Raw genomic sequence first — 26,375 nt, 5'->3', positions numbered from 1 at the left:
AATCTAGAACGCATAGTTCATTCTCTTCCACAAACAAACGGATAGTACGCTCACCATGAAAACCTGCTTATAGCGATGACAGCAGATGAAAATCCACATTTTCCACATTCTACAAGCTTCTTTTAATAAAATAATTGTATTATAGCCATAAGGTGACTCCAAAAACGACCATAAGTAGCTTTTCTGTCACTGGTGTTGTGTGTGTTGCCTAACCAAACACTTGTAAAGCTTTAAGTCCGTTGGGGCAGGGTAAGGGGTTGTACAAAAAATTTTTCTTAAAAAATCAGTAAGGTCGGTGTCACTAATAGCACCTTTTCCGCACTAGCCGTTATCGAATTTCCAATAAAGTTGCAAAACACTCCACCCCAATCTATCTATCTATCTATCTATCTATCTATCTATATATATATATATATATATATATATATATATATATATATATATATATACCTCTTATAATCGAGTACAATAAATAGGTAACTCTAATACAAATGTGTTTACATCTAATTACCTCCTGGAAGTATGTTTGATTTTCTTTAATTTCTTTTCTTTTAAGATAGCTTTTAGATTAATAACAAATATGTGCCGTTTTGTCAAAACGAACTGTATGACAAAATTAGAAAATCCATTTAAATGCAACGGCTCTTTCTTGGTTCAGATCATAACGAAATCGTCATCACCATTATAGTTATTCAACATATATTGGCAGATTACTTGCCACAATTGAGAAGCATCAATGTTCCACGGAATTCAGCCAGTCTTTTCTTCGTTACTCATGATTGTTCTACTTTGTTACAGTTCATCAACTGTAACTTCGTTAGCTCCCTTCTCTTTCTTGCCACAATCTCCCTTAGCACGTCTCTCATCATAGAATTTCTTCTCAGTGAATGCCCTAATCAGTTTCTATTCCTTTTCAAATTAAATTTAAATTTTTCATTTTCCCCATCATTTTTCGTTACACCCTCTCTTCCTTTTCAGCTTTGCCCATAGTGGCATTTTTTACTATTCTATACATGATTAAAAATGACTGAACGATCATTTTCGATGAAACTTGAAATTTGGAGAGAATATTTTCTTTGTCACAGTTGTTTCTTTAAATATTTGTCCCAAGTGAGTTTTTAGGGAATTAACGAAGAATTGAATATCTCGTATATCCGTGAAATTTAACAGAACTTGGCCTATATATGCTTCATTTAAAATTAAAAAGAAAACTTATCTCAGCGTTTGCGAAAACTTCATTTGTAAGTCGAAGTGTGTATCATTCCAATAATATTCAAATTAATATGCTCTACCTTATTCGGAAAGTGACAAATATAAAAATTTATTTAAGTTGAAGATGTGAAATTTGGCATATAGACGTGATTTAAAAGTAATGAGATTTGTTTCTGCATCTAAAGTATTTCCCCATCTCAGAAGGTAATTTCTATACCTAAATTTCCCTTTATTTCCTCTGTTCTGAATTTACTGAATAAAATTAAGTCTTTAAGTTTCAGGTTTGAAATTCGTCACATATTTGTTAATTAACATTGAATACACTTATTAAAATACGTGATTCAATGCTATCTAAAATTTTCAATCTTAAGAGAAAAAACGAGACAAATCTACAATATTCACATTTGCTGTTTCATATTTATTACGTGTTATTCCTCCTGTACTCAGAAAACACGTGTCTAACAGTACTGAAATAATCTAATGTTCATTTATTTCCTTCTACAATGAAGGAAGGAATTCAGGTTTTGTTTAATATGCAAGTTCTAATGTACTACATTACATAGCTCTGATATAAATTTCTTGTCAATAAAATATTAATTCTATAGAAACATAAAGTACTTTTTTAAAATAAAGAATGGAACCCATACTTAAGTGAGCAATGGCACAAAACTCCATCATGCTATCCGTCAAGTTAAGAACCTATGTGTATGATCCTCGTCTGTTTCTTCACTTACGTTTTTATGACTGTGTCCTCTCTAATGCATTTAACGTATCATCCCGCACATATCACTTTTTCTACTTTTGTTACCTTTTATGTTTGTTTATTACTTATATATATATTCACTTGGAAGCAATGTTCAGATGATATGATAAAGAATATCCATATTTCTCCATAACAGATTTAAAGAAAACAGATTTCCCTTGTAAGCAGACCTTAGGAAAGTAAGGAAATATGTCCAAGCTTTCGGACATAGTCTCTTGGAACTAGTCTCGGATTTGTAAACAGGAATGTACAATGTTACAAAAGTTACATTTTCGGTTTCGTACAGCATGACTACTATGTAAAGTAGATATAGCTGGTATCCGATTGATATTTATTTCAGTAAAGTATCTTTCCATAATTTCATCATATTTGATCAATGTATTAATTTATTTATTTTTATAGAAATATGTAGAAGTTTGAAATCTCTATCATAATATTTACAGGTCATCACAATACGAGGATGGTTACCGTAACCAAATATGTGTATTTTTCTCACCAATCACTATATAATTTATTGTTTCTTATGTTGTCGAATTATTACAAAATATGATGGCTACAAGTCTCAAAAGTAAACGTTGTACGTTATCGTATTATGGCATTTGAAATTTCATGTCAATACGTTTATTGTTTCAATTTCTTTTCCTCTCCTTTACCAAAATATGTGATTAAATAATGTTATTATTTCATAACCTACTGTAGTTACGTTATATCTTAAACGAAACACAATTAAACATTGCATTTATTTAAATTATGAATTTTGGACTATATTTATACCAAAATTATGTTACCAATCAAACGGCATTTAAAACTGTGACAAATATAATAAACAAAACGCATAATTACCTTTTGTTGTATTAGAACTCTTTTTCTCATTTGATGTTTTACCTAGAAGTGATGCATATTTATTAATATTAGAAAAGTAAATTATACATGCTGCAGTAAATGCTTTAATATCAATACGTATTACTTGTAGGATTAATATGTATACTGAAGATTTTAATATAAGCTTTTGCTAACAATCACTGTGGAGATATCGAATAACGTAATCACAGTTTGGTAGTGTGCACTTTCAACTTACTGTTAGAAGTGCAACTGATAAATTTTACGCTCAAGGTACATATTATTATGTTTATCGGTTAGGAAAAAGTTGCAATAAAATTCTTAATAATATTTCTGTTTTTTTTTTTTTTTTTTTTTTTTTGTTTTTTACATTGCATTATTATTAATAGCTTAATTGTATTATTAATATACTTTTAAACAAAACAATTTCACTTTCCGTTTCCTATATATATTCAAAAGCATTATTTTTCTTCATTTCCAAATTTAATGTGCACAAATAATAGATAATACAAAAGTATATTAGCGCAATCAAGATTGTACATATTATAAGTTGTTTTCACTTGAAGAAAACCCACCTTTCTTTGTAAGAGAATTTTCTGGCAAATACAATCTGATTTTTGCTAAATAGTATTATTAAAACGATTTCATAAATATAAACACGAAAACTCTTCAGCGCCTTCCTTTAAAATCATGTTCAAATAGAATCATTTCAATATTTCAAAGCTTAACACTTCACATTTTCAATCCTTAGCACCAATAGATACCCTGAAAACTTATGAATACAAATGGACAAAACCCATCCTTAGCTCAGTAATACTGTAGTGATTCTCCCTCAAATATAATCTTACATTGTATTTATCTTCATAAAAAATATTTGAATAATTATTTGTCACATACATTGAATGTCATTCTTTCTTCTACTACTTGATACATATTTTTCCTAAATGCAATAAATTGACAGGAAGCTGAATTTTCATATATAATCATAGAGAAGAAAGTATCAAAACTATTCACTTTATTCAAAATGATAATCGAATGATAAGAGTGACTTTGAAAATGTGGTAAATGCTAACCTTTTGTAGGATTATTTTCTAGTTCTATTGTATTCCGTAAATTTGTGATCGATATCATCGTGACTATTTTCACGTTCCTTCAACATTTTCCTCAATATTGTCATTTTACCAATTGTTTCAAACTAATGTATGACATATTTTCTAGCATAAAGGGTGTAAAATTATGATTTAAAAATATTATTTTTCATCCTGTCTTCTTTCTGGAGTGACAGCAAACGCACCGTTTGCAACGAGAGAAAGTCATCAAGGTAATAAAAATTAGTAAATCTTCTCTGGGATAGAAAGCTGTAAAGTTATCTACAATGTTATTACTCGCATTTCGTTATTCTGTCGAAACAGATACGTTGTCTACGCTGTAGCTAATTAATATTGAAAGTACGTAAATGTACAATTTTGTATACTAAAACACTACTAAATTCAGAATCAAATGTAATTGAATGTCTCAGAGTGTTACTAGGCATTCGAGTTTCATCACTGGAGTTAGCATCAAGCTACTTAAACTCATAGTTGATATTATATTCAACATTAAAACCATGATGTACTGTTCGAACGAATAAGACACTTCTGTAGCACACACATTTGTATATTGTAAAACTTTGGCCCATATAGGTAAAAGGTAGAGCCTTATTAAAAAGAGCGTCTGGAACCGACTTCCACTACCAAATACTGTTATAAATTTCGGCTTTTATTATGAATTTCTACTATAAAAAGTATTTTTAGAAAATAGTGTACAAATAATTTCTCTAAGTATGCAAAATTAGTTATAGGTAGCCTTTGACCGTAAGTTCGCAGACAGGATCTCTACAAAGCTCCGAAGCAGGATAAGTAGAGTGGAGTTAAGGATCTATGCTCCGTGGCAAGCAGAGGGATAGTTAAATGGCCAACAGAGCCCCGAAGCAGGCTAAGTCAGGAGATAGGATAGCCGTAGTTCCGAAGCAGACTAGAGGTCTGGGGTTAGGTTACTCCTAGTGTCCCGTGGCAAACAGTAGGAGGGACACCAGAAACTGGTACGGAACTGCCAATGTCCAGCTAATTTGTAGAGATCCTTGGGTGGCGGTGGCACTGCTGTTCAGTTGACATCGTCTGCTATGTGTTAGAGGCCAGAAGCAAGTGATAATAGATCCCTCTGGTGTTGGGAATCCTCTTCCTAAACCACGTGCCGGTGTTTGTAAGCACTGGCGTGTGGAATTGTTTATACAGAACATTCGTGGAACACTACACCCCCTGGCTTGTTTAAATATAAACCAAAGGGTAATTTTTCTTCTTGTAAGGGTTGGCAGCACTGAAGGATCACATACAAAAAATCACTAAACACACTGGCAACACTGAAAAATCATACTTAGGAGCACTATTAAGGCAGTGAAGAAAGCAATAACAGTTATTCCCTAATCTCATTCAGGATCGTTGCATTTTTTGTCACTTTATTTCCCTCGTGGTGGGGCTGTTTTCAACTTTGGCGTTAATATACATATATGAGTTCACTTATGGTGAGAGGTATTGGAGTCTGTGGGTTTGTTTGGTCTTTAGATATATGAATGGTATTAAATGTGTCCATTTGAATTGGAGGAGATATAACTAAACGCGGTCTTTGGTATGTTCTTGGTACCCAGCGTTCTTTCGTTTTGGGCTAAGTGATGAATCAGCTTTTTGCAGGCGACAGAGAAATGTTCTAAAGTCCATGTATGCATTTTTCTCTCTTTTTAACTAAGGAGTGAGAATAATTAAAACGTTCTTTACCAATTGATTTAAATAATTTAGATGCGTTTATGTTCTATTCGTGTTCTTCTTCTGTTCATACTGCCAATTGAAAAAAAGAGAAATATTTCAAAGATGAGATATTTCAGAGCCTATTGTGTATGTCGTTCTGCCTTTGCTATTATACACTTTTTTTTCGATTAAATATCTTAGCTCGTGTAGAAAAAATAGCTTCTCTGGCTGAATATCATCTTTATCTTAGTAGTACAAAAATCTCCTGTATTGGTTGACGATATTAATCAGGAAATCTGACCTTATAAAGGTTAGAATTGATTCTTTCGATAATTTCAACAGACCCGATAAACTTAGACGAAAAACTTTGTAGTTTCCCAATCTGTAGGTTGGAGAAGAATATAAGCACGTTCTCTTCTCTGACAAAGTTAGCTATTTGTGTTTAAGGTCACAATATTTCTTCTGCTTGTTATAACTTGCAGTTAGAATGTCCTGCAGAATTCCACGTATTTTATTCAAATGTTCTTTGTCGACGCATAGCCTGGATGCAAGCGCAACATCTGAAATGGTTTTATGTCTGTATGTGTGCATAAGAAAAAAACTTGAATACTTGTTTCCAGCCGGTACCAGTGTATTAATAGCAAACGTTATGTGTGGAATTAGTCTTGGCCAATGATTTCGACTTTCCTGTACAAAAAATTTAAGAGCGTTCTGTATGTTTCTGCGGAATGTTTGCACTACACCTAGAGTTTTAGAGTCATATGAAGGACAAAATTCAAATTGAAAGTTGTAGAACTTTGCCAGGTTCTGTAGTCTATTACCATTTTGTATAGGGTGTCTATCTAAATACAGGTAGGTTAAAGTTCCGTATTTAAGAATGATTTTATATATAAGAAATTGTCCAATTTCTTCAGATGTAATGTTGTCTGCGACTTTGGTTATGCAAAAATGAGTGGACATTTCAATAGCCAGTAGTATGTGTTTGAAATTTCCTTGTCCGACCGGTATTTTTCTAATTGAATCGTACTGCCACGCAGTAGCGATAATTGTAGGAGAATGATAGAGCAATTTGCCCGCCGGCTTGGTTGGTAACTTCTTGAGATTTTCTTTAATTGTAAATGATAAATAATTGATTTTCTGCTCTTCGGTGGACTGAGGCAGAACTTGTCGTATAACTCTCAATTTCCTTAGAAAATATTCATCAATTGGCTCATTTTCACCCTGTTGAACCTGAAAACTTTCAAACTCAGCCCGATATGCCGATAATTTTGATCTACTCAAGTCAACTAATTTAGCTTTTAATTGTTCATAATTAAGTGAATCCAATTGGTTCTGAACCTTTAACTGCTACACTAAATCAAGTGCCATTTCCTGTAAATACATAGGTAATAATTCTTTCTTTTTCTCTGCATTCCAAGAATGCAATAACGCAAGATGATCAAACAGTATTAAAAATCGGTGTATCCAGTGTAACGTGTCCCGAATATTTAGTGAAGTGTGGTATATAGAAAGAAGGGCGAAAATTCTGGTCTATGTTTACACTGTCCTCCGGAAAAGTGTTTTTTTTTTCCTAATCTAGTATGAGGCATGTACTAAAATAAAGTAACGTCCTAGTCACTAATTTCACAAATAAGAATATCACGTACCTATAAAACTTTGTCCCATATAGGTTAAAAGTAGAGCCTTAATAGAAAGAGCGTCCGGAAACTACTCCCACTACCGGCTCTTATTACAAATTTCCACTATAAAAAGTATTTTTACAAATTACTGTACAAATAATCTCCCTAAGTATGCAAGGTTAGTTATAAATAGTCTTTCACCGTAAGGTAGAAGACATGATCTCTATAGAGCCCGAAGGCAGGATAAGCAGAGTAGAGTTGGGGACCCTATGTTCCGTGGCAAGCAGTGGGATGGTTAAGTGGCCAACAGAGCCTCGAAGCATGCTAAGCGGCTGAGGTTAGGATTTCCAGAGGGAGCCCGAAGGAGGCTAAGCGGCTGAGGTTAGGATTTCCAGACAGAGCCCAGAAGCAGTCTAAGCCAGGAGATAGAAAGGCGTAGTCCCGAACTCTCATGTAAGTTTTAGAGTAAAAGTTATTACGGTCTAAGGGTTAGAGAGAGGATAAAAGGTAAAGTTCTGCACGTCAGGCCTGAATTCTGAAAGGAATAAATTACTTGCTGTATGATTACACATGTGTTCGAATCAGCAAACCCAAAGTTCGTTAGTTGATTAATCTGTACTTACCTAATCAATATTTTGGTGGTTTACCACTACGAACAAAGGCATTAGTGGTAGCTTTAAAACAATTATAATTGCTAGAAAACCCAAACTGTTGGTAATAGGGTATTAGCAGCTAGTTTCAAAATTAGTATTACTATTATCCGTGAACAATATTGTAACCAATATTATCTTCTGACACTGACATAGGTGCATGGAGAAAGTTTAACCTATCCCAACCTAAAATAAAGAAAATCGAGCATCGCCTTCCTGAATTATAAACAGTTAATAAAATTGTACATTAAGTTGACTTTTTATTTTTGTTTAAAACAAAAATACACAGGAATACGATTTTTGTTTAAAACAAAAATATCATTTTTGTACACTGTTTAAACTGTACAAAGGTTTGCCTTATTGTTTTAGACCTTAATTTCACCTTTCAACACATACATTCTGAAAGGCATTAACCAACAATATGACTAGGAATCTGAGCTGCAAGTACTCCAAAGTAGAATGAAACAATAATCTCCCACACTATGTGCCAAACACTTAACTTTTACGTTGTTCAAGAACCTATACGGACACCTTTACCCATCTTTACCCTTCCAGTGGGCATTCCTATATGCCGTTCAAAAATTTAAAATAGACCATTTTGTACATGTTTCATCTCATTTTCCACTTACCCAAAACGTTTTACTTTTAACCTCATTAAACATAAATATATCAGAAATGGGTGAGGTGATATTCAGAAAAGGGTTGCTACAACCAATATATTCCAGGAGAATAAGATTGTTTCCATAATAGGATTGTTTCTTTTTATCGTTGTAGTACAAATATGAGGCAAATATCCTAACCCCTATTTTCCTACTATTTTGTAGATTGCAGAAACTACACGTCTTAGGAAGTGAGAGATGGAAAAATTCACAATTGCATAGAGTACGAAATTATTAACCCATAGTTTGAAAACTAAAGGTCAATTGTCTTAACACAAAGAGTGTATCGCCGCCAGTTGCATGTCAAAACACAATTCCTGAATCAATAAGTCTTCGTTTAGTTTTACATTTCAAAGATTATGACTTGATATTTTAGTTGCCACGATCGGGGAGACAAAGCTCGGGAATAACATAGGAAGTAATTAAACGGATATGAATGGTTGACTAAGTCACACTGCAGGTTTCTATAATAAGACAGTCTAGTGACATGAGATTCAGTCGAACGTCATTGTTCCTTACTTTAAACATGATTTGCATCTGAAACCCTATAAATTGCAAGTGGTGCAACAAGTTCGACGACAATTTATGAGAAGCGCATCAGTTTTGCTAGATGCATTCTATCAGTTGGTTCATGAGAATGTAGATAGCTTGACAGTTTCGTTCTGAGTGACGAGAGCTCCTTCGTGGCTAAGCGGTTGTCGTACGCCCCTTTGGCGTGTGAGACACAGGTTTGTTTCTCGGTGGGAGCTCATGTGGTCGGAATCCACGTTAAGCTATAGGTTCACCTCCTACATAATCTTTCTGTTGAAAAGGGACGCTAATCTGAAACTCAAATCAAATTATGAGTGACGAAGTACACTTTCGTATTCATGGGTACGTAAACAAACAAAATTTCATATTTTGGTGTACGGAGAATCCAGAGGTCATCCACCAACATCAACCACACACCTTGAAGAGTACATATGGTGTTGTGTTACATCAAAGAGAACCATTGGATATTACTTATTGGAAGATAATAATTACAATGGAGTGGCCCTAACGGACGATGATTCAGTGCTCAATACAGGAAGATGATATTGTGTCATACAACAGGCAACATACTGGATGTCTGTTTCCAGCACGATAACGCTATAGAACAACATCCAGAGATACCTTCTATGACCCAGTTTGGTCATGTAATCATTTCACGAAATGCATATATTTATTAGCCACCAAAATCACCAGGCTTACAGCAACCAAACTTTTAAAAGTGGCGCTACTAAAAAGAAGAGGCATATGAAAATGAACATAAAAACAATAACATAAGAACATACGCGCGGAAATTAAATTTTGAGAAATGAAATACAAAAGTTGTTGCAAGGGCTTTTGTGTACTAACTCTATCATTGTCGACATTTGCTTACATGAAATTATTTATACATATTGATGAGAGATATCTACCGTACATAGTGTATGTTATACTAGCTTAGATACAAATACTGCAGACATAAGAGAGGGTTTATGCTATTTTGGAACCCCTCCGTGACTTATGTCCCACTCTGAATTATACTTTTTCTTGTTTCTAATTAGATCATAGTATTTCCCTCTTTACTCTACTGATGACGTGCCAGTTTCCTAAGATGATACTAAGTAGATTAAATCACTTTACTCATAGTGACAAAAATGAAACCAGCGTTTCTCTAAGAAAAGACGATGTATTCACATTCTGGGTTTGAGGATTGTTTTATGCCGAAGACGCGGTGAAACAAAATGCTTTCTGATACCGACGTTTCTCACCTAATCCTAATGTTTGTGTAATTGTTGAAATTAAGCAGCCTTTTTGATCTTTATCGCTATATGAGATGCTATGACGAGATGTCTTAAGTCACACGTTCTACATAAATTAAAGGATTGGTCGCACTTTACATAGTCTTCCGTCGTGATATTTGCTGCTAAGGTCTGTATTCCTTACCACGACTTTAATAAAATTAATCAGAATTACGATCCCAATTACTGTTTATTCACCAGTATGATACTACAATGAGAAACATTCATAAGCCAATATTCTGTTCGTAACTAATCAACAACAATGTCAATACATATTCAGCACATAGTCAAGAAATATCTTCCAACTGAATCATCTAGTGATACTGACCAATTGCCATGTTGCCATATTCCTTACGTTTACTTTCCAACATTTGCTTTGAAACGGGTCGTTCTTCATCAATTATCCTACCGTAACTTTTCCATCTCTTTTATATTTGTTAAACTTTATGTCAATATGATGTTACTTCAAATTCTATCTAAGTAGGAATGCCGTCAATTAATGTTAATTTACCTCATATATCTTGACAGTGATGACATAATGAGCAACAATGTAACTTTTATGAACTTCAACTATAAGATACATACAAGTTAAGTTAAAAGCTTCTGAGTTTATTGATTTTGAATTTACGATATGAAAGCAATTATTATTACTACAGGACATCCAAACAGCCTATACCGGCCGGACGAAAAATCCTTCGGGTACTGCGTAAACAAAGCATGAAAATGCATTTTTTTCGTACTATCAGCGGGAAGTAATCGAATTTCTATATTGTAGACATACATAACCTTCAGTGAAAATCTCTTAATAAGAATTAAATGTCATTGTTCCTTCGCTATTAATTTTGAAGTCTGATGCATTGCAAGAGTAGAACATGTGAATGAGTGCACTTTACTGTATACTTACTTCGTGGCTGTATTATATTTACTTTGTAAGTATAGTATAGACTATTATAACTCAAATTAAGTATATGTGCTGTACTGAGATATTCGTGTTATTATATTTTAATATTATAATGTGATATTTCTTACTCCTTTTTAACTTTATAGTGTGAACAAGTTTACTGTAACTAGAAAATTCATTTATGAAAACAATGCAGAAACAAAATATTGTAATCAAAACGTAGAACTTTAAAATTGAATAGATCGTTAAATTATACAGTAAGCAACAAAATGTGAACAAGTCTATATATATTAAATGTGAATACAGTAAAATAGATATACTTAATTTTAAAATGTACCACTACTGGACTTCTATCTGTTAAGTGATGACAAAATATGAACTGTTTTACACTAATTACGTGATCCATATCTTATAATTAGATTTCTGTTTGAGCGTAATTTTCAATGGCAAATATTATATATTCATTAAATATTAAATTATTTAACTTTATAGGACACTTTCAATTGCTTCCCACAGTAAAGCAACTTATTGAAATGACTTGAACTTCAAACAAACAATATTTCGTGAAAAAATATCTTATCATGATTTAACAGTGATCGAGGTACACACTTAAGCAAAACTTTTTGTATATAATCTAACATTTCGATACTATACCAATGTTTTTATCAGAGACAGGGATATTAAACTACAGGAAGCAAGTATCATTTAAATGAATTATGCGTATACGTCATTTATCAATTACGTATAAATATTGGTACTTTACGGAAAACAACCTCAACTAAATAATTTCTTACTCCCAATAAGATTGTGGGAATATTGAAAAGCCAATTTCGTGACGCTATTTCCATATGTGAACATTTAAACTGTTTCTATTTATTTAATTCGCAAAGAGAACATACTAGAAATTGCTTTTGTAAATGTGAGTTAGTTTTACCTCCATACCCATTCCACTTTCCGAACTGTTTCCTTTCTTCTTCGATCCTAAAATAGAGTCAAGGAGAAAAAATGAACAAATTATCATTAAGTGCAACACAATTATTAGTCTTATTTTGTATTAATACATGTGCAACATGCAATTTCGTTACAGTTAATAGTCTGAAGAACATTTTCTAACTTTCTGTTGTAATGAAGAAAATGTAACCTTTTGTATTACAAATTTGTGTGCGCAATTTGTCACACTTTCCATTTCAACATTCGAGACGTATTCAATTTTCAAAGGCAACATGTTTTGAGAGAGTGCTTAATTGAAATATGAAAAATTGCACGTGTTACAATATTGCACTTATTACCATTTTGTAAGTCAGCAAGCGGATGTTAATATGCATAACTAGTGGAGACGAACGAGCAGAAAAGAAGGAAAACAGTGAAGTAAACCAAACCTGAATGAGAGAACATTACAGCGGATTCTTGCAATGAACCGAAATGCTTATTCAGCACAGTTAATTGTTGAATTTAGACGGAATTTTGTACCATCTGTCTCTACAATCAATCAGTAAGACGGCAGTTTCATAATTTCAACATCTATTGTGAAGTGTTGATTTTGAAATTGCTACCAAATCACTAGACCAAAAGAATTTTTTTTCTTCCTTAAACATGAATCTTAGTAGACCCGCAGCATCGGAAGACTACACTGAAGACTGATAGACAGCACATTTATCTGCCTTTTTTCAACAGACGAGTTTAATGTAAAGATAGCTATAAAATCATTTGCTCAAGATTGCTTATTTTGTACCGTTAAACATCGCAGAGTAGTTACTAATTTTTGTGTTATTTTAAAGTTTCCTATTTATCTTTGGATATGGTGGATCGTTGAGTTGAGGGTTATATTTTCTTTCGACACCTAATCTATATGTGATTTGTATCTAATATTTAAAATTAAACCGAGTCACCGAATTACAGTCAAATTTCAATATTATCTATAAACAATTAGGATTAAACGCAACAATTATGCAAGTGATAGCCACTAAACCAGCAGCAAGGAAATTTATCGTGTTATTGTCAATAATTATGTCCGTACTTTAGGTGTAGTCTAGACTTCAAATACAGTCCCCAAATAACAGCGTAGTCTTGCAAGTTAACGATGAGCAAAAGTGCATATAAAAATCATGGTTTATGAACATTAGGACACATTTCGTCATATTGCCTGGCTTCTTTATTTTCCTACCTGAATATTATTCAACAAGAACTACTACTTTCAAATCATCTAATCCGGTTTATATTTATCTGTTCTTTTTTGCTCGCACAACTGGGTTTTCCACTGCATAATAAATGGATCCCAATTATACAAGAAATAAATAATGAAGTAAAAAAATCCATTTGAGATTTAAGTTGTATTTCAGGCTGATTGTATTTGAGTGTCTTAATATTCTTTCATTATTTTTACTATATCTAAAACACAAATATTTATACACTGAGTAACATGTGGTACATTACTTTGTTACCAACATCCGTAATACCACATTTGTAATATGGTTGATAAGTTTCGATTTCTTTGTCCTATATATCATTTCGTTCGTATCGAAAAATGTACGAAACGTCTTTATTCCTCCATATGCTTGTTGGAAAATAAGAAAATTAAGAAAACGATAACACAGATTCTAGTATGTTCTTATTGTGGTCACCAGAGTCGAGCAATGCATGTCATAAGGGATGACTTATTTGTACAGGAAACACTGAGCTCAATTTTCCTTTATTCCGCTACCTCAAAAACTATTTTTAACTCTATACGCGATTGAACAAAAAATAATAAAAATTAAATAAAACTGTAAATGAGACTCTGCATAATCCCTTTAACTCAGTAAGACTACCACTGCTAGCATAGTTTGTTTATTCACACTTTGTTCGTGCTGTCAATTAATTTATATTTATTTATATGTTAATTTGAAGGCATTATACTTGCGTAGTCCGTATAAGCAAACTTGAAAAAACAATTATTTAAAAAAATTCAGTACCGGTAAGGTTTTATTATTTTATTTCAAAGTATTTTCTTTTAACAATTTCGTCTATTGATTCTTTCCAGTTTTGTTCCTTACATTCATATTAAACAACAGTCAACTGTAACTGCTTCTGTATGTGTAAAATTAATAGAGTTAACTGGTATGTGAGATACTAAAATAACTGAAAGTCAATAATTTATTAAAGTGAGTTTGACGATTGTGTCAAAAGAAACAAATAAATAAACACTTTTAAAGAGTGTGATACAAAATGAAAAATAGTGGTAAAACTAACGCACTGCTATTAAATATTAAGTAAATATAACGTGTCAGAAACTGCTTGGAAAACACTATCGTATTCATTCGCTTTTCTATAACGTTCAGTTTATTTTCTACTGAAAAATAAAGTGAGTTAGATTACAAGAAAATGACGAAGATTAATTATGTAATTGTAAAATAAATGTTTTATTCCTGGTTCACAAAATGTCATGACTCATATCTGCTAAGATCTTTTCTCCTTAAACAATTACATGGAGCATCATTTAATAGTATTTTTATCATTAACTCTGTCTTCTAAATGCTTTCAAGAGAACTTCATTTATTTTACTGAGATAGTATAATTCTCTGTATCCATAAAGGTATTACTGCAGTTTCTTCTACCATATATTGCCAGAATTTTGTCGAGAATTGATTGAAACTTATGCTAAGACAATAACAACTTTCTTGTTTTTAATGAATATAATATTTAAATCTGATTGTTTCTTCAACAGTTTAATAATCTTATGAAACAAATACATGGAAATTGTAAACAAGCAAGACTGACCTCTCCTACTTAAAATGTTCCTCCCTAGTTTCTTGCTAGCTATTAAGCCCCTTTAATATATTTCATCAAAATCATAAGTCAGTTATGCTCTTTACTTTAGGATCTAATAATATCCTCAAGAATATAATTTCATGTTGCAATATTTTGTACTACTGACAGTAGTAACTTATAACACTGTTTAATAATACTGACGTATAGAATACTAACCAATGTTAGTATATAAATTTTTAATACATCCAACGTTACGAGCAGTTCCTGCACCTGCACCGCTTCCTGCATCTTTTCCAGCTTCTTTAGCAGCATTTAAACCTGTCAGGATAAATATAATAAAGTAATTAAATTATTTAATTTGAAACTAGTATTATTTATTTAAGGTTGCGATGGGACTTTGTTTTAATTTGATCGTTCAAGTAAACCCAGTGAGTATTACTTCACTGTGTGAACGTTCAAGTAAACCCAGTGAGTATTACTTCACTGTGTGACACTACAGTAGATTTCCAAACTGTACAAATTAAGCACCCAAACTTAAAGTGATGCATCACTAAGTAGTAGTCGCAGTAGAGGGGTAAGGTCAAAAATTGCTCATGTCTCTCGGACGCTGAATCCGTACCAAAAAAAAATATTAGTCGCTATGTCTTGCTTTATATGCTTTTTGAAGATTATTTTAAAATTTGAAACGGGTATCGATGTCTATTACCTCCGGTTGTATTAAAAATGAGAAAAGTAGAGGTCTAACACGTTCTTGGTGCTGAATCCATATAAAAGTACTGCTTATTTCTAATTATTTTCCAATTTATCTATTATCAAATCACTGTTGTGAGAGAGAAAAATCGTACTTTTTACAGTCCTTTAACAGAAACATCAACATAATAAACAAAACTCATTATTGGGAACAAAAAACGTTCTCAAAAATTGTATTTTATTTCCATTAAAGTTCTTTATGTATACTAATAATTATTGTAAGCAGACATACTAGTAATTTCCAGTTATTGCTATTTTGTTACAGTGCTCCCTTTTTGTTTTATTGCGATCAAGTTTATAGCAGGAAATGGTTTCTTTGTACTACTTTCTGTTTGAGTAGAAGATTGACATAAAAGGTGAGACGTATCTCGGAGATAAAAAATTTATTTTAAAAAGAAGCTTCAGGATATCTCTTAACGTCCTTGTTCAATGCAAATCAATGTTAAAAACAAAAGTAGTGATTAATTTCAACCACTTCCAGTTTTGATTAAATGTTGCACGTGGTTATGATATGCTTTCTCGATATCTTCAATCATTAGCAAAAAAAAAAAGTTGACGCTATGTGTGAACGATTTTGTTCTACGTTAAGAAAACGTTGATACCGGAGATTGCTAATTTAAACTTACTTCCAGCATGAATACGAGGTTAACGTAGGAGATGAAACCTATTCTTGTGACTGTGAGTTGATTACTACAAAAAGAATCACTCTTTTATGTTATTGGCTTTGCTCTGCCACTTACGCATAGCATAGTTTGTAAATGTAAGAAAAATAGACAACCACATCTTAGATTCAAAAATACAGGTAGTACAAAAATTTCCTTCTTGATCTTAAAGTTTTCTACATTTTGTAAAGTTTTAAATATACTGGATGGATGATACTAGTCATTTTAAATACCCAAAGCAAATATAATATTACTGATTTCATATTGTAAATTGTGCCATCATGTGAACTATTGATTACAATCTAAGATTATCTGCTTCACTTAGTAGAATCTTTTAGCACTGGAACAAAAGGGTCAAACCAAAGGAACAAAATGCGTTCAAACGTGGCGGGCCACTTATCTCTTTATAAGCAAGTTAAGAGTGCATCCCGAAAACAAAACAATACATCAAACAGTGTATGAAAGTGGGTTACGAAGGCATGCACAATTTCTGGTTTTGCATAAAAAATACATTCTCCCCAATTAAAATCTCTTGATGGCACTGAGTCAAGGAGTTAATACTAACATTCCAATTGATTTCCTTTAGAAGAAAATCAATTGATTTCTGTTGTAATAAACACAAAACTAAGAATTCAGGACATTCATAATATGTCACGTGCCCCAAGGACAAAAAAAGTTTCTTAAGTGTTATTTTTGTTCTTTTCATCCTAATTTTCTCTTATATTTGCACTATAAAATATTTTATTTTACTTATGTATATTTTTATTGAAAATGCTAATTTTGTACGCTGGTAACCTTCGGATTCAATATTATACAGTATTTTTTTTATTTTAAAATGTCGATCTTTTCAACGTTAGTGGCATGTATACTTTTAACAATGTTATAAATTTAAATTCTTTGCTTCTCTTCCACTGAACGTTTGTATATTTAATCATTATATACCATGATATATGTTTGTGTATTTCAATAGCATGATACACATATTTGTATATAAACTATACAGAAAACTCAATTAATTTTCATGTCGTAATTAAAATTTTCTAAACTAATTGTTACAAATGTGTGCGTTACTATTAGAACTCGATGTCATTGTTAAAATTATGTGTGTTATTGTTACAATATTGTGTATTAATGTTCAGAGAAAGCAAACAAGGATATACAGTATATGCCATGTGCTATTTAATCAAGTCACCCTAAGGTAAAGAGCTCCTCGAACACACATAGTAACACTTTCTATATAATAAACTGCGAATAAGTTAATTTACAATTTTAGCCCATAAATGTACTGTACACGTACTCTCATGCATAAAATATAGTATATTTATTTGATTCTTCTCTACAGAAAGCTACAACATTATTTCCTAACTACCATGACTTATAGAAATATACACAGCTGCAACGAACAATAAAAATGTGCTCACTGGTAAAGCAGTATAGCCACATATAAATTTTATTTAATTCGAGGACATGATAGATGAACTGATCCTTGCTATTCTGTCAAGAAAAATTATGGTGCTTAAATTTCATTTGACATGACATTTAACCTAAAATATTTCTGCTAACCCAAGGGAAAGGGCTCGTTTGACTCATTATTATAATTTATAATCTGCTTACGTACCAACTTTCATATCACAATGGCAACTTATCTAAGTATCCGTCACTAAGAAATAGCTAAGAGGAAAGAACCACTAGCTTATAACATTTTGTTGCATTAAAAATACCTCCTTCTAGGACCAAGGACTCTTCTTGATATTTTTAATCCTAATTGCCTAGCTTTTTCCACTCAATTCAACGTATCAACAATAGGTCTCACTCCTCCGTTAACACTCTCTCAATAATTTCTTGTTTCAATATTTATGCTATAGAAAATAAACGGTAACACATAGCGACAAAGTCTTCTATACAATGAATTTAGAATAACTAGCTAATGTGTTGTCATAACTCACAACACTCTACAGAAAAAGTAAATCATTGAAATTTGCTGATACTTCCAGTTTTAATACTGGTTTGCTACGGAACATGATGGTGTATTTCTGAATAGATTCCAAAACACACTCTCCTAGATATATCTTACCGTTTTAGCTAATATTCCTCGAAGATAGACTTAATCGTTTCCTATGACTATCAGTGTTTATGAATTTCACAATTTATTAGTTTTGTAGTTAGATGTATTAAATATTATATAATTTCATTCATTTTATTTTTACCGAAGTCACGTGACATAATTTGTTATCTTAAGTGTAATAAATGAAGTACCATTTTAAGACCTTTCTGTTCTTGTCAAAGCTACACAGTTACCTGCCTGTCCAAATCCTTCAAAGAATCCTGGAAGAAGTTGGGGTGAAAGAGCTGCTCCTATACCAACAGCAATAGTTCCTGCAAGCATATTCACATAATCTTTAGTCTTACATTGAATAATCTTAACTGATACAAAACTCTTAATTTTTTATTGAGACAGGATGCTTGCTAAATGAGTGACAGATTTAGTGAACGATATAGGTGTCTGATTCGATTCCTGACCACGTGTATTTGTTGTAGATAACATTTGTTCCTTTTACGTACGCATGGAACCAAATTGCTTCAAAGGCTGTAACTTTCATTAACGATTTGTCTCTTTAATGTGAAGTGTATAAGCGTTGGATATAAAATTGGAAACATAATTACATGTAATATTCTCAATTTATTCAAGAAGATTCACTTATATGAACGTTAAAATATTCTATGATTCGAGAAGAACGCATTGTATATACTGATTAAATTTGTAGAAAAGGGACACAATTATTAAATAATGTTAGACTAATTTAACCACAAATAAATTGCAACAATAAACCTATATGATCGAAAGGCACAACAAACATATGCAGTCTGTAGCAAGGGAAAATATTTTGACAATGGAGGCTTATAAACCATGCTCCTGAATGTTATGAATAATTGTTTCTTCTCATGCATTAAACTAAACATTGAGAGGAAATGTGCTATATATTTCTTTCCATTTTTCTATCTTTAAAATTTAAGGGCAGTTTACTATTTTTTTTAGAAAGCTAGTTATCTATACCTGCTTTTGTTCTATGGAAGCCGACATTAAAACCAAACTTTGCAGTCGATAGCAACTGCACCTGATTTTAAAATGAAGGATAAAGATGGGAGTGGAACCTATTCTTGAAGTGACGAATCCATATGGGAAATTCGTTTATTATTAGATTTCACGATTTTCCCTTGATACAGGCTAAGAATGGACAGAACAGTTCAATTAAAGTATCCACCTCTTTGCTTAATGTAGTCTAGAAGTTGAATACCATACAACTTTAAGATACGCAAATAAGAAAGTTGGGGAAACATCTAAGTTGTTTCATAAAATCTATAAAAGAAATAACCCCATCTGCTATAATTTGTAATTCAAGCCTAATTAGGACTGACACTTTCTTAAGTCTTCTGAAAATTCTGCGGTGAAAATACGGAAATAAAGTTAATGAAGCAAAAGCAAACCTAAAAGTTCTTGGCTATACTCGTCACCAAATAACGGATAAATAATATCTTGTACGTCTGAGACAGGGAAGATCCATCACTTGTGTAAAATTTCTATTAACGACATGGTTACAGAAACATTTGGATTCGATTTCCGGTGTGAACACTATGAATTGGATTCCATGTTAACCTGATGCTCCACATCTCATACGACCCAGATCTCATCTCATCCAGATCTCATCTCATCAGTGCTAAAAGGCCAGTAATCTACAAATATAATAATTAGTTAATCATTGTTTGCGTGAGAAAAAATTCTAGAGCACATACAATACAGATGAAGATATTTAACACATTGAAAGCCATGCGCGTGCATAGCACGAGCCCGGTATTTTGGCCAAGCTGGCCATGCACGTGTTATGGACGTGCAAACAAATGTTATTATATAGGATTCCTTATTGCATGCCAGAGACGTGCAAGATGACTTTGCAGAATCTGTAAGGATACCTCTGCATGCTGCTATACCCTGGTGGGCAACAAATGAGTCCGTTGTAGGCAGGAAGGGAGAACAATAAGTAGTCGCATTTGAGCTCGTAGCATGTTGCAGAGAGCTATTTGGCAGGTGTGCTTCCGTGACTTTTTTCCCCTTGCACACTGAATGAACAAGAATGGCAAGAAAACTAAGTGACCAGAATGTTGCTGATTTATTAGATGAAATTTATATTCATTCTGGATCAGAAGGGGAGTTGGAATTTGAGGATGGCCATGACGATGCAGAACTTGATCCTGATCTTGCGAAGTATCTTGATAAAGGACATATGGTTCGGTCCTAAAGTTTTTGATAATATGTGGGAAAGGAACACAATGGCTGTTTGAACGTGTATGCTAAATAGAAAGGAACTGCCTAAAGCTACAGTTGTTCAAAAGAAACTGAAAAAGGTGATATGGTGTTTCAGCGTAAGGATCATCTTTTGTGTGTGAAATGGAAAGACACAAGGGATGGCTTGATGCTTTCAACTAAACATCAAGCTACATCTGCTGAAGTTACCGTGAAATCAAAGAACGGACCTGTAGGGAAGATAAAATCGAACGTAGTGTTAGGCTACAATATAAACAAAGTTGGCGTGGACAAAAGTGACCAATTAGTGGCGTATTACCCCTTCAATCGGAAGCAACTGAAGTGGTGGAAGAAACTATTCTTCCACTTGTTCAATATGTCAGGAACAAATGCATGGATACTATAAAAGAAAACTAGACAAGAGAAGAACAATGCATTTAGTAGACTTTCTGCAGAAAGTGGGGGAAGCTTTGAGTGAAAAAGCATGTGTCGAAGCTCAACAAGTTCCTCAAACCTCAACTGCAACCAACAGATTGACCGGGAGACATTTTGCAAAGAAGGTTCCCGCTACGGAAAAAAAGAGAAACCTACTAGATATTGTAAGGTCTGTTCTGATGTAGGAAAGGTATGTGATGGCAAACGGAAGCGAAACAACACCATGTGGATGTGTCCTGATTGTGATGTGTTTATCATACCAAGGCTAGGTACACTTAAGAACTCAAAGTACGGACTTATTTCCTATATCGAAAATCATATTCAGGATAAACCATTATAGCTCGTCTTATGACGCATGTATGCTTGCAATGTTTGTTTGTGAATATAGGGGAAGCACTGACCTATCATGTGGTGTAATAAACACATATATTAACCTGTAGAATATTTTTTAATTCTTTATTGAAAAACACCAAAAATAGCTGGTTTTCTGGGTATTTTTTTAATACAAACACGCCGGCTTTCAACGAACTAATGTGAGACCAAAGACAAGCGTTAGCAATAAAATTAGTATGGCTGGAGAGTGATTCCAACCAGCTCCGTCAAGTGCAAGGAATTAAAACTAGTCGTGTGATAGAAAAAAATTCCATCTTTCGTAACCTCAGTGCTGAGTAGAAAATGAAAGCACAAAAGCCGAAATTCAAACAAGAATTCTAAATAAATGGATTTAAAACAAGAATTTATGTTACACCAACCTCTTTTAGCAAAGAGCCCTATTCATTCAATATTATTTGTCTTCAAAATCTCTATCTAAAGATGCTTTCGAAATTTGAAATACTCGTATTTGTTTCTAAATAGTTCTTATAGTGAAGAAAAAGTTTGACTTCGTCTGCTTAAACGTAGCTTACAAAATTCTTGTTTCTTTATTTCGTCATCTTGGTGCTTGAACTTCATTTGTTTGTGCTTTTCAAGTCCCATTTCGGCACAAAAAAATATAAAGCACCTTACCTGGTTTACACTCTGTAAAAGATCCTACACCTGCAAACATTCCAGCATTCTGTCCCGCCAATGCACCAGCTGTATGAAATAGCAAACCATGAGGACACATGTTAATACAAAATTAGAATATTCCAAATTAGAGAAAGTAGGAAGTACTTTTTGAAAACGGTTTATCATTAGAAAGTTACTTTATAATCAATGTAATCTTTAGCATGTATATGTTTAACAACACAGGCCTGCATTATTTCGGTTGTGTCATGTTTTTCAGCACTTGGTTATAAATTCCTATGTATCTTAGTGCGCTTAATCCAAAAATGACCGTAGTTTGTTTTAGTCAAGCCAGAATTTTTTGCAAATCGCAATGTATCAGAATGTGTTATATGTCTTAAAACATCACTAATATGAGATGTACGGACAGATGTCAGAACTTAGGATATACTGCCATATGTTTGTTTATGATGAAAATGAATCATTGGCAACATCAACCGGCAGATGGTAGCACTTGCGTCATTAAACGTAGCGTACATTGCAACTCTTAGTGCTGGCGCGACAGTTCGTAAGTATCCTCCGCGATCAAAAGCCAGCTACAGAACTTTTCCGTGTTGTGTGTATGTGTGTGAGTGGTATAGCAGAGTCAGGGACAATCATTGGAAGGGGAAAAGATTGGCCACAATGGGCGTCATTAGAAAATGGAGTAAAAATATTAAAAAGAAATTCTCATCAAGGCGACGAAAGCTCTCCTGCTACCTCTACAAATCAAATTGGCTTGGTGTAGCAATTTGTGAATACCTTACCAAAGGATGGCTCATGTTTCTGAAACATGTGTACCAAAATTCCAACTTTATCAAACGCAAAACTAAAAGAGGATATCTTTACGGGGCCGAACATTAGATAACTCTTCAAAGCTAGACATATGAGCAACACATGGATTCTGGGTAACAAGGAGAATCCGAATTTCAAGTCTATATGAATTGATACTATGCTAGAAGAAAGATTAGGCTGTTCTATGAGTTTGAAAGTTCATTTCGCACATTCCCATTTGGATTACTTCCCCGAAAACCTGGGTGCTGTTGTTGAAGAGATAGGTGAAAGATTCCATCATTCCATCCAAGAAAATTAAAAAGAGTTACGAAAGACAAAGGAATACTATAATGATGGGGGACTATTGCTGGATATTGTTCCAAGATAAATCCAGAAATTAACAAGCAATGAAAAGCAGGAAACACAGCGTAACTGGTCTAAAGAGACGTCGACACAGCGACTAAATTCGTGTGTATTTCTTTTCTATTATATTTTATTCTATTTTTTTCCATTGCTAAGTTGCACAAGACCATGTGTTTTACATAACAAACCGACCATGTCGTTAACTCGTATATTTGTGATATTTCTCGACGTATACAACATTTCGTTCCTTGCCATGTTCAAACAATTCTGACGTGATGAAAACAAACCAAGGTCCTTTTGGATTAAGCGCAGCAAGATACATAGGAATCCATCATCAAATGTTGAAAAACAGAACCATCGCAGGCTAGTGTAATTCTAACTATAATTATTCTTTAAATAAAATTCGAAAGTTGTGTTATTTCAGTCCAAACTGAATGTAGATTTCAAATTTGATATAACTTGATGTAGTGTCAATTGCAAAAAGAATATTTTAATATTGGTTTGAAAACACTGTTTACTTGTCAGTATTATAGTGCATATAATTTGATTTCAACTTGTTGATATTTGATTCGTAAACAAGTTCCAACATTTTCAGTTACAATGTTGTCTTTTGAAACACGGTACTTTCAAAGTGCAAGTAATATTCTTCAGTACTAGGAAAAATTAATTTCGGTAGTAAAATCTAGTAGGTTACTAGATGTACAAAAAAAAATCTATATCTGATTATATTTTACATTGAAAATACTTCTGCAAAAATTTAATCATTTAAAACGAAATGATCTGACGAAGAATGAGAAACACACGGGATATATTCAGGAAATTTTATATTCAAAGATCGGTCCACCGGATGCACAAATAGTCGGTGATATTCCGACTTTAATGTAAGAGTTAGCATAGTAAGTTAAAGTCCTGTCCCACCCATCAGGTAGAAGTTAAAAAATGAAATTAATCCGTACAGAAGGTAATGTGATAATAGTGAGTGCAAATCAGGTATACATTATTAAAATTTAGGGAATTGTTTTCTGAGTTTCATAATGAATAACTAATTTAATATATATAAAAATATACTCAATATTCACATTTCACAATAAGTGCATTCTGAGATTTGACATTAATGTATTCACTTACCTCCTAAATGTTTACCCCATTCCATGTCAAATATTTTATTACTAGTGCCAACTGATATGGAACCTAGGAACACAAATTATACTGGTTATAATAATGCAAGAAATGTCGCTAGTATTTTTAAAACCGTTACAAATATACTTGACGCAATTGTAAGTAACAATAAGTATTTCCATGCGAAAATAATATGTTTATATTTAAATTTGTTTTACAATTTTACTGGAAGAACAAATGGCAAATTATATTTAATGTATTTAAGGTTCTACATTTATTGCTTACATTTATGAAAATAAACCCAATAGGCAACGGATAAAAACTATCCTGTAACTCGGTTTTCATGGAATTGTACCTAACGAAATTCTTCACGATATTTTTGATCATTATTTCCTGTTGATATATTTAACAGCATCCATCTTTGCTGAAGGAAATAAAAGCCTTTTAACGCTAGAACCTTCTAACGCCTTTTAACAATGATCCATTACGAAGTCCTCATTAATGGATTCTGACGTATCATCATCGTAGTTATCTGCTATCGGTAGGTCACATGCCGCAACTGAGAAGCTTCCATGCTCCGCGATATTCCGCAAACCTATTTATTCTTACGTAAGATTTTTCTCTTTTGATATCGTCCATTAATTGTAGTCTCCTTCGCCTCCCCCCTATTCGCTGGCACAATACTCTCTAACATATGCCTCATGATACAGTTCCTTATTAGCCAATACCCCATCCAGTTTTTCTTCCTCTTCTTAATAAACCCTGAAATTGTTATTTTCTTAAACACTATTTCTAAGACTCGCTCCCCATACCTTCTTCACACCCACATTTCGAAAAGTTCCAGTTATTTTACATCATTTTGCTTAATGTCCATATTCCTGACCCATAGAGAACAATACCCCAAACGAATATTATGAGTCTTTTTCTTAACTCTTTATTCAAAGTCTCACAAAATAATATTTTCTTCCTCCTAAAGGCTTATCTCGGCATTTCCATCCTTGCTTTTGTTTCACTTTCACACTTTATACCACCACTAATGATGCTTTTCTAATTTCTCTCTTCCTACTTCTATATTTGACACCGACCGCTACGTTCCACACATAATTGCTTTTGCCCTTCTAACTTATTTTCATCCATATTTTTCACAGTTCTTCTACAAGTTTTCTAACATTTTTTTGATTTTCTCTTTGGATTCCAAAACAAGCTCCATATGATCTTCTAACAGAATACACCTAATCATTTTACTTCCTACTAAAATGCCGTCTTCATCATAATTGGATCTTTTTCAGTATTTTTTCTAGGTAGATATTAAACAAGATTGACAAGAGACAACACCCCTGTCCAATTCCCCTCCCACTTGCGTTCTTTTCTGTCATTTCCTCCCCTATTCTAACACTTATTTGTTCCTTCAAATATAACTTTCTTATGAGTCTTCGCTCTTTCGTTTAAAACTCAACCTTCTTTACAGCTGCCAAAAATTATAATTCCCAACTGACGTGGTCAAAAGCCTATTCAAAATCATTGATAGATAGATACGATAATAGATACTAATACTTCAATATTCCTCACATCTCTTTGTGTTCGATTTCTTAGTCATCAGTATCATAATCGTCATCAGGAAGTCTTCTGACCACTTTCCTGTTTCATATGTTTCATTGCACAGCCAAGACAACTCTTCCTTGATCTTGTCTCTATATTGTTAATGAAGTCGTTCAGTATTTTACCTATCCAGATTGCTTTTCCATTCCTAATCTAGGATATGGCTTTTTCACATTTATGCCAAACTGCACTAAGCCCGTTTTTATCCTCGTGTACTTCATTTCTACTTCAACAACTAGGATATACGGTCCTCTCATTTAAGTTCTTAAGATAATCTTCCCTCTTCGTAAGACTTCACTTCACTCGTTGATTACCCTCCCATTCTTATTTTCTACAGCCATCGTAATAGGCCCTTTGTTTCCTCCGATTTAACC

The 26,375-nt window shown here is 33.1% G+C and overlaps 1 protein-coding gene across 4 annotated transcripts in view; it reads right to left on the bottom strand.

Moving 5' to 3' along the window:
* LOC145683714 (uncharacterized) overlaps nt 1-26,375 on the bottom strand; it is a 145,916-nt gene that overhangs the window by 68,825 nt on the left and 50,716 nt on the right. For all 4 annotated transcript variants that reach the window (XM_081755170.1, XM_081755167.1, XM_081755169.1 and 1 more), the window contains 6 exons: nt 24,412-24,474; nt 22,129-22,197; nt 18,687-18,764; nt 15,193-15,294; nt 12,172-12,210; nt 2,819-2,860 (listed from right to left, as the gene is read on the bottom strand). In XM_081755170.1, coding sequence (XP_081611296.1) covers nt 2,819-2,860; nt 12,172-12,210; nt 15,193-15,294; nt 18,687-18,764; nt 22,129-22,197; nt 24,412-24,474 — 393 coding nt within the window. The remainder of the gene's footprint in view (nt 1-2,818; nt 2,861-12,171; nt 12,211-15,192; nt 15,295-18,686; nt 18,765-22,128; nt 22,198-24,411; nt 24,475-26,375) is intronic.

This window comes from Thermobia domestica, chromosome 4, assembly GCF_964235325.1.
Source record: "Thermobia domestica chromosome 4, izTheDome1.hap1.1, whole genome shotgun sequence".
NCBI lineage: Eukaryota > Metazoa > Arthropoda > Insecta > Zygentoma > Lepismatidae > Thermobia > Thermobia domestica.
This window is presented reverse-complemented; position numbering and strand designations above follow the sequence as displayed.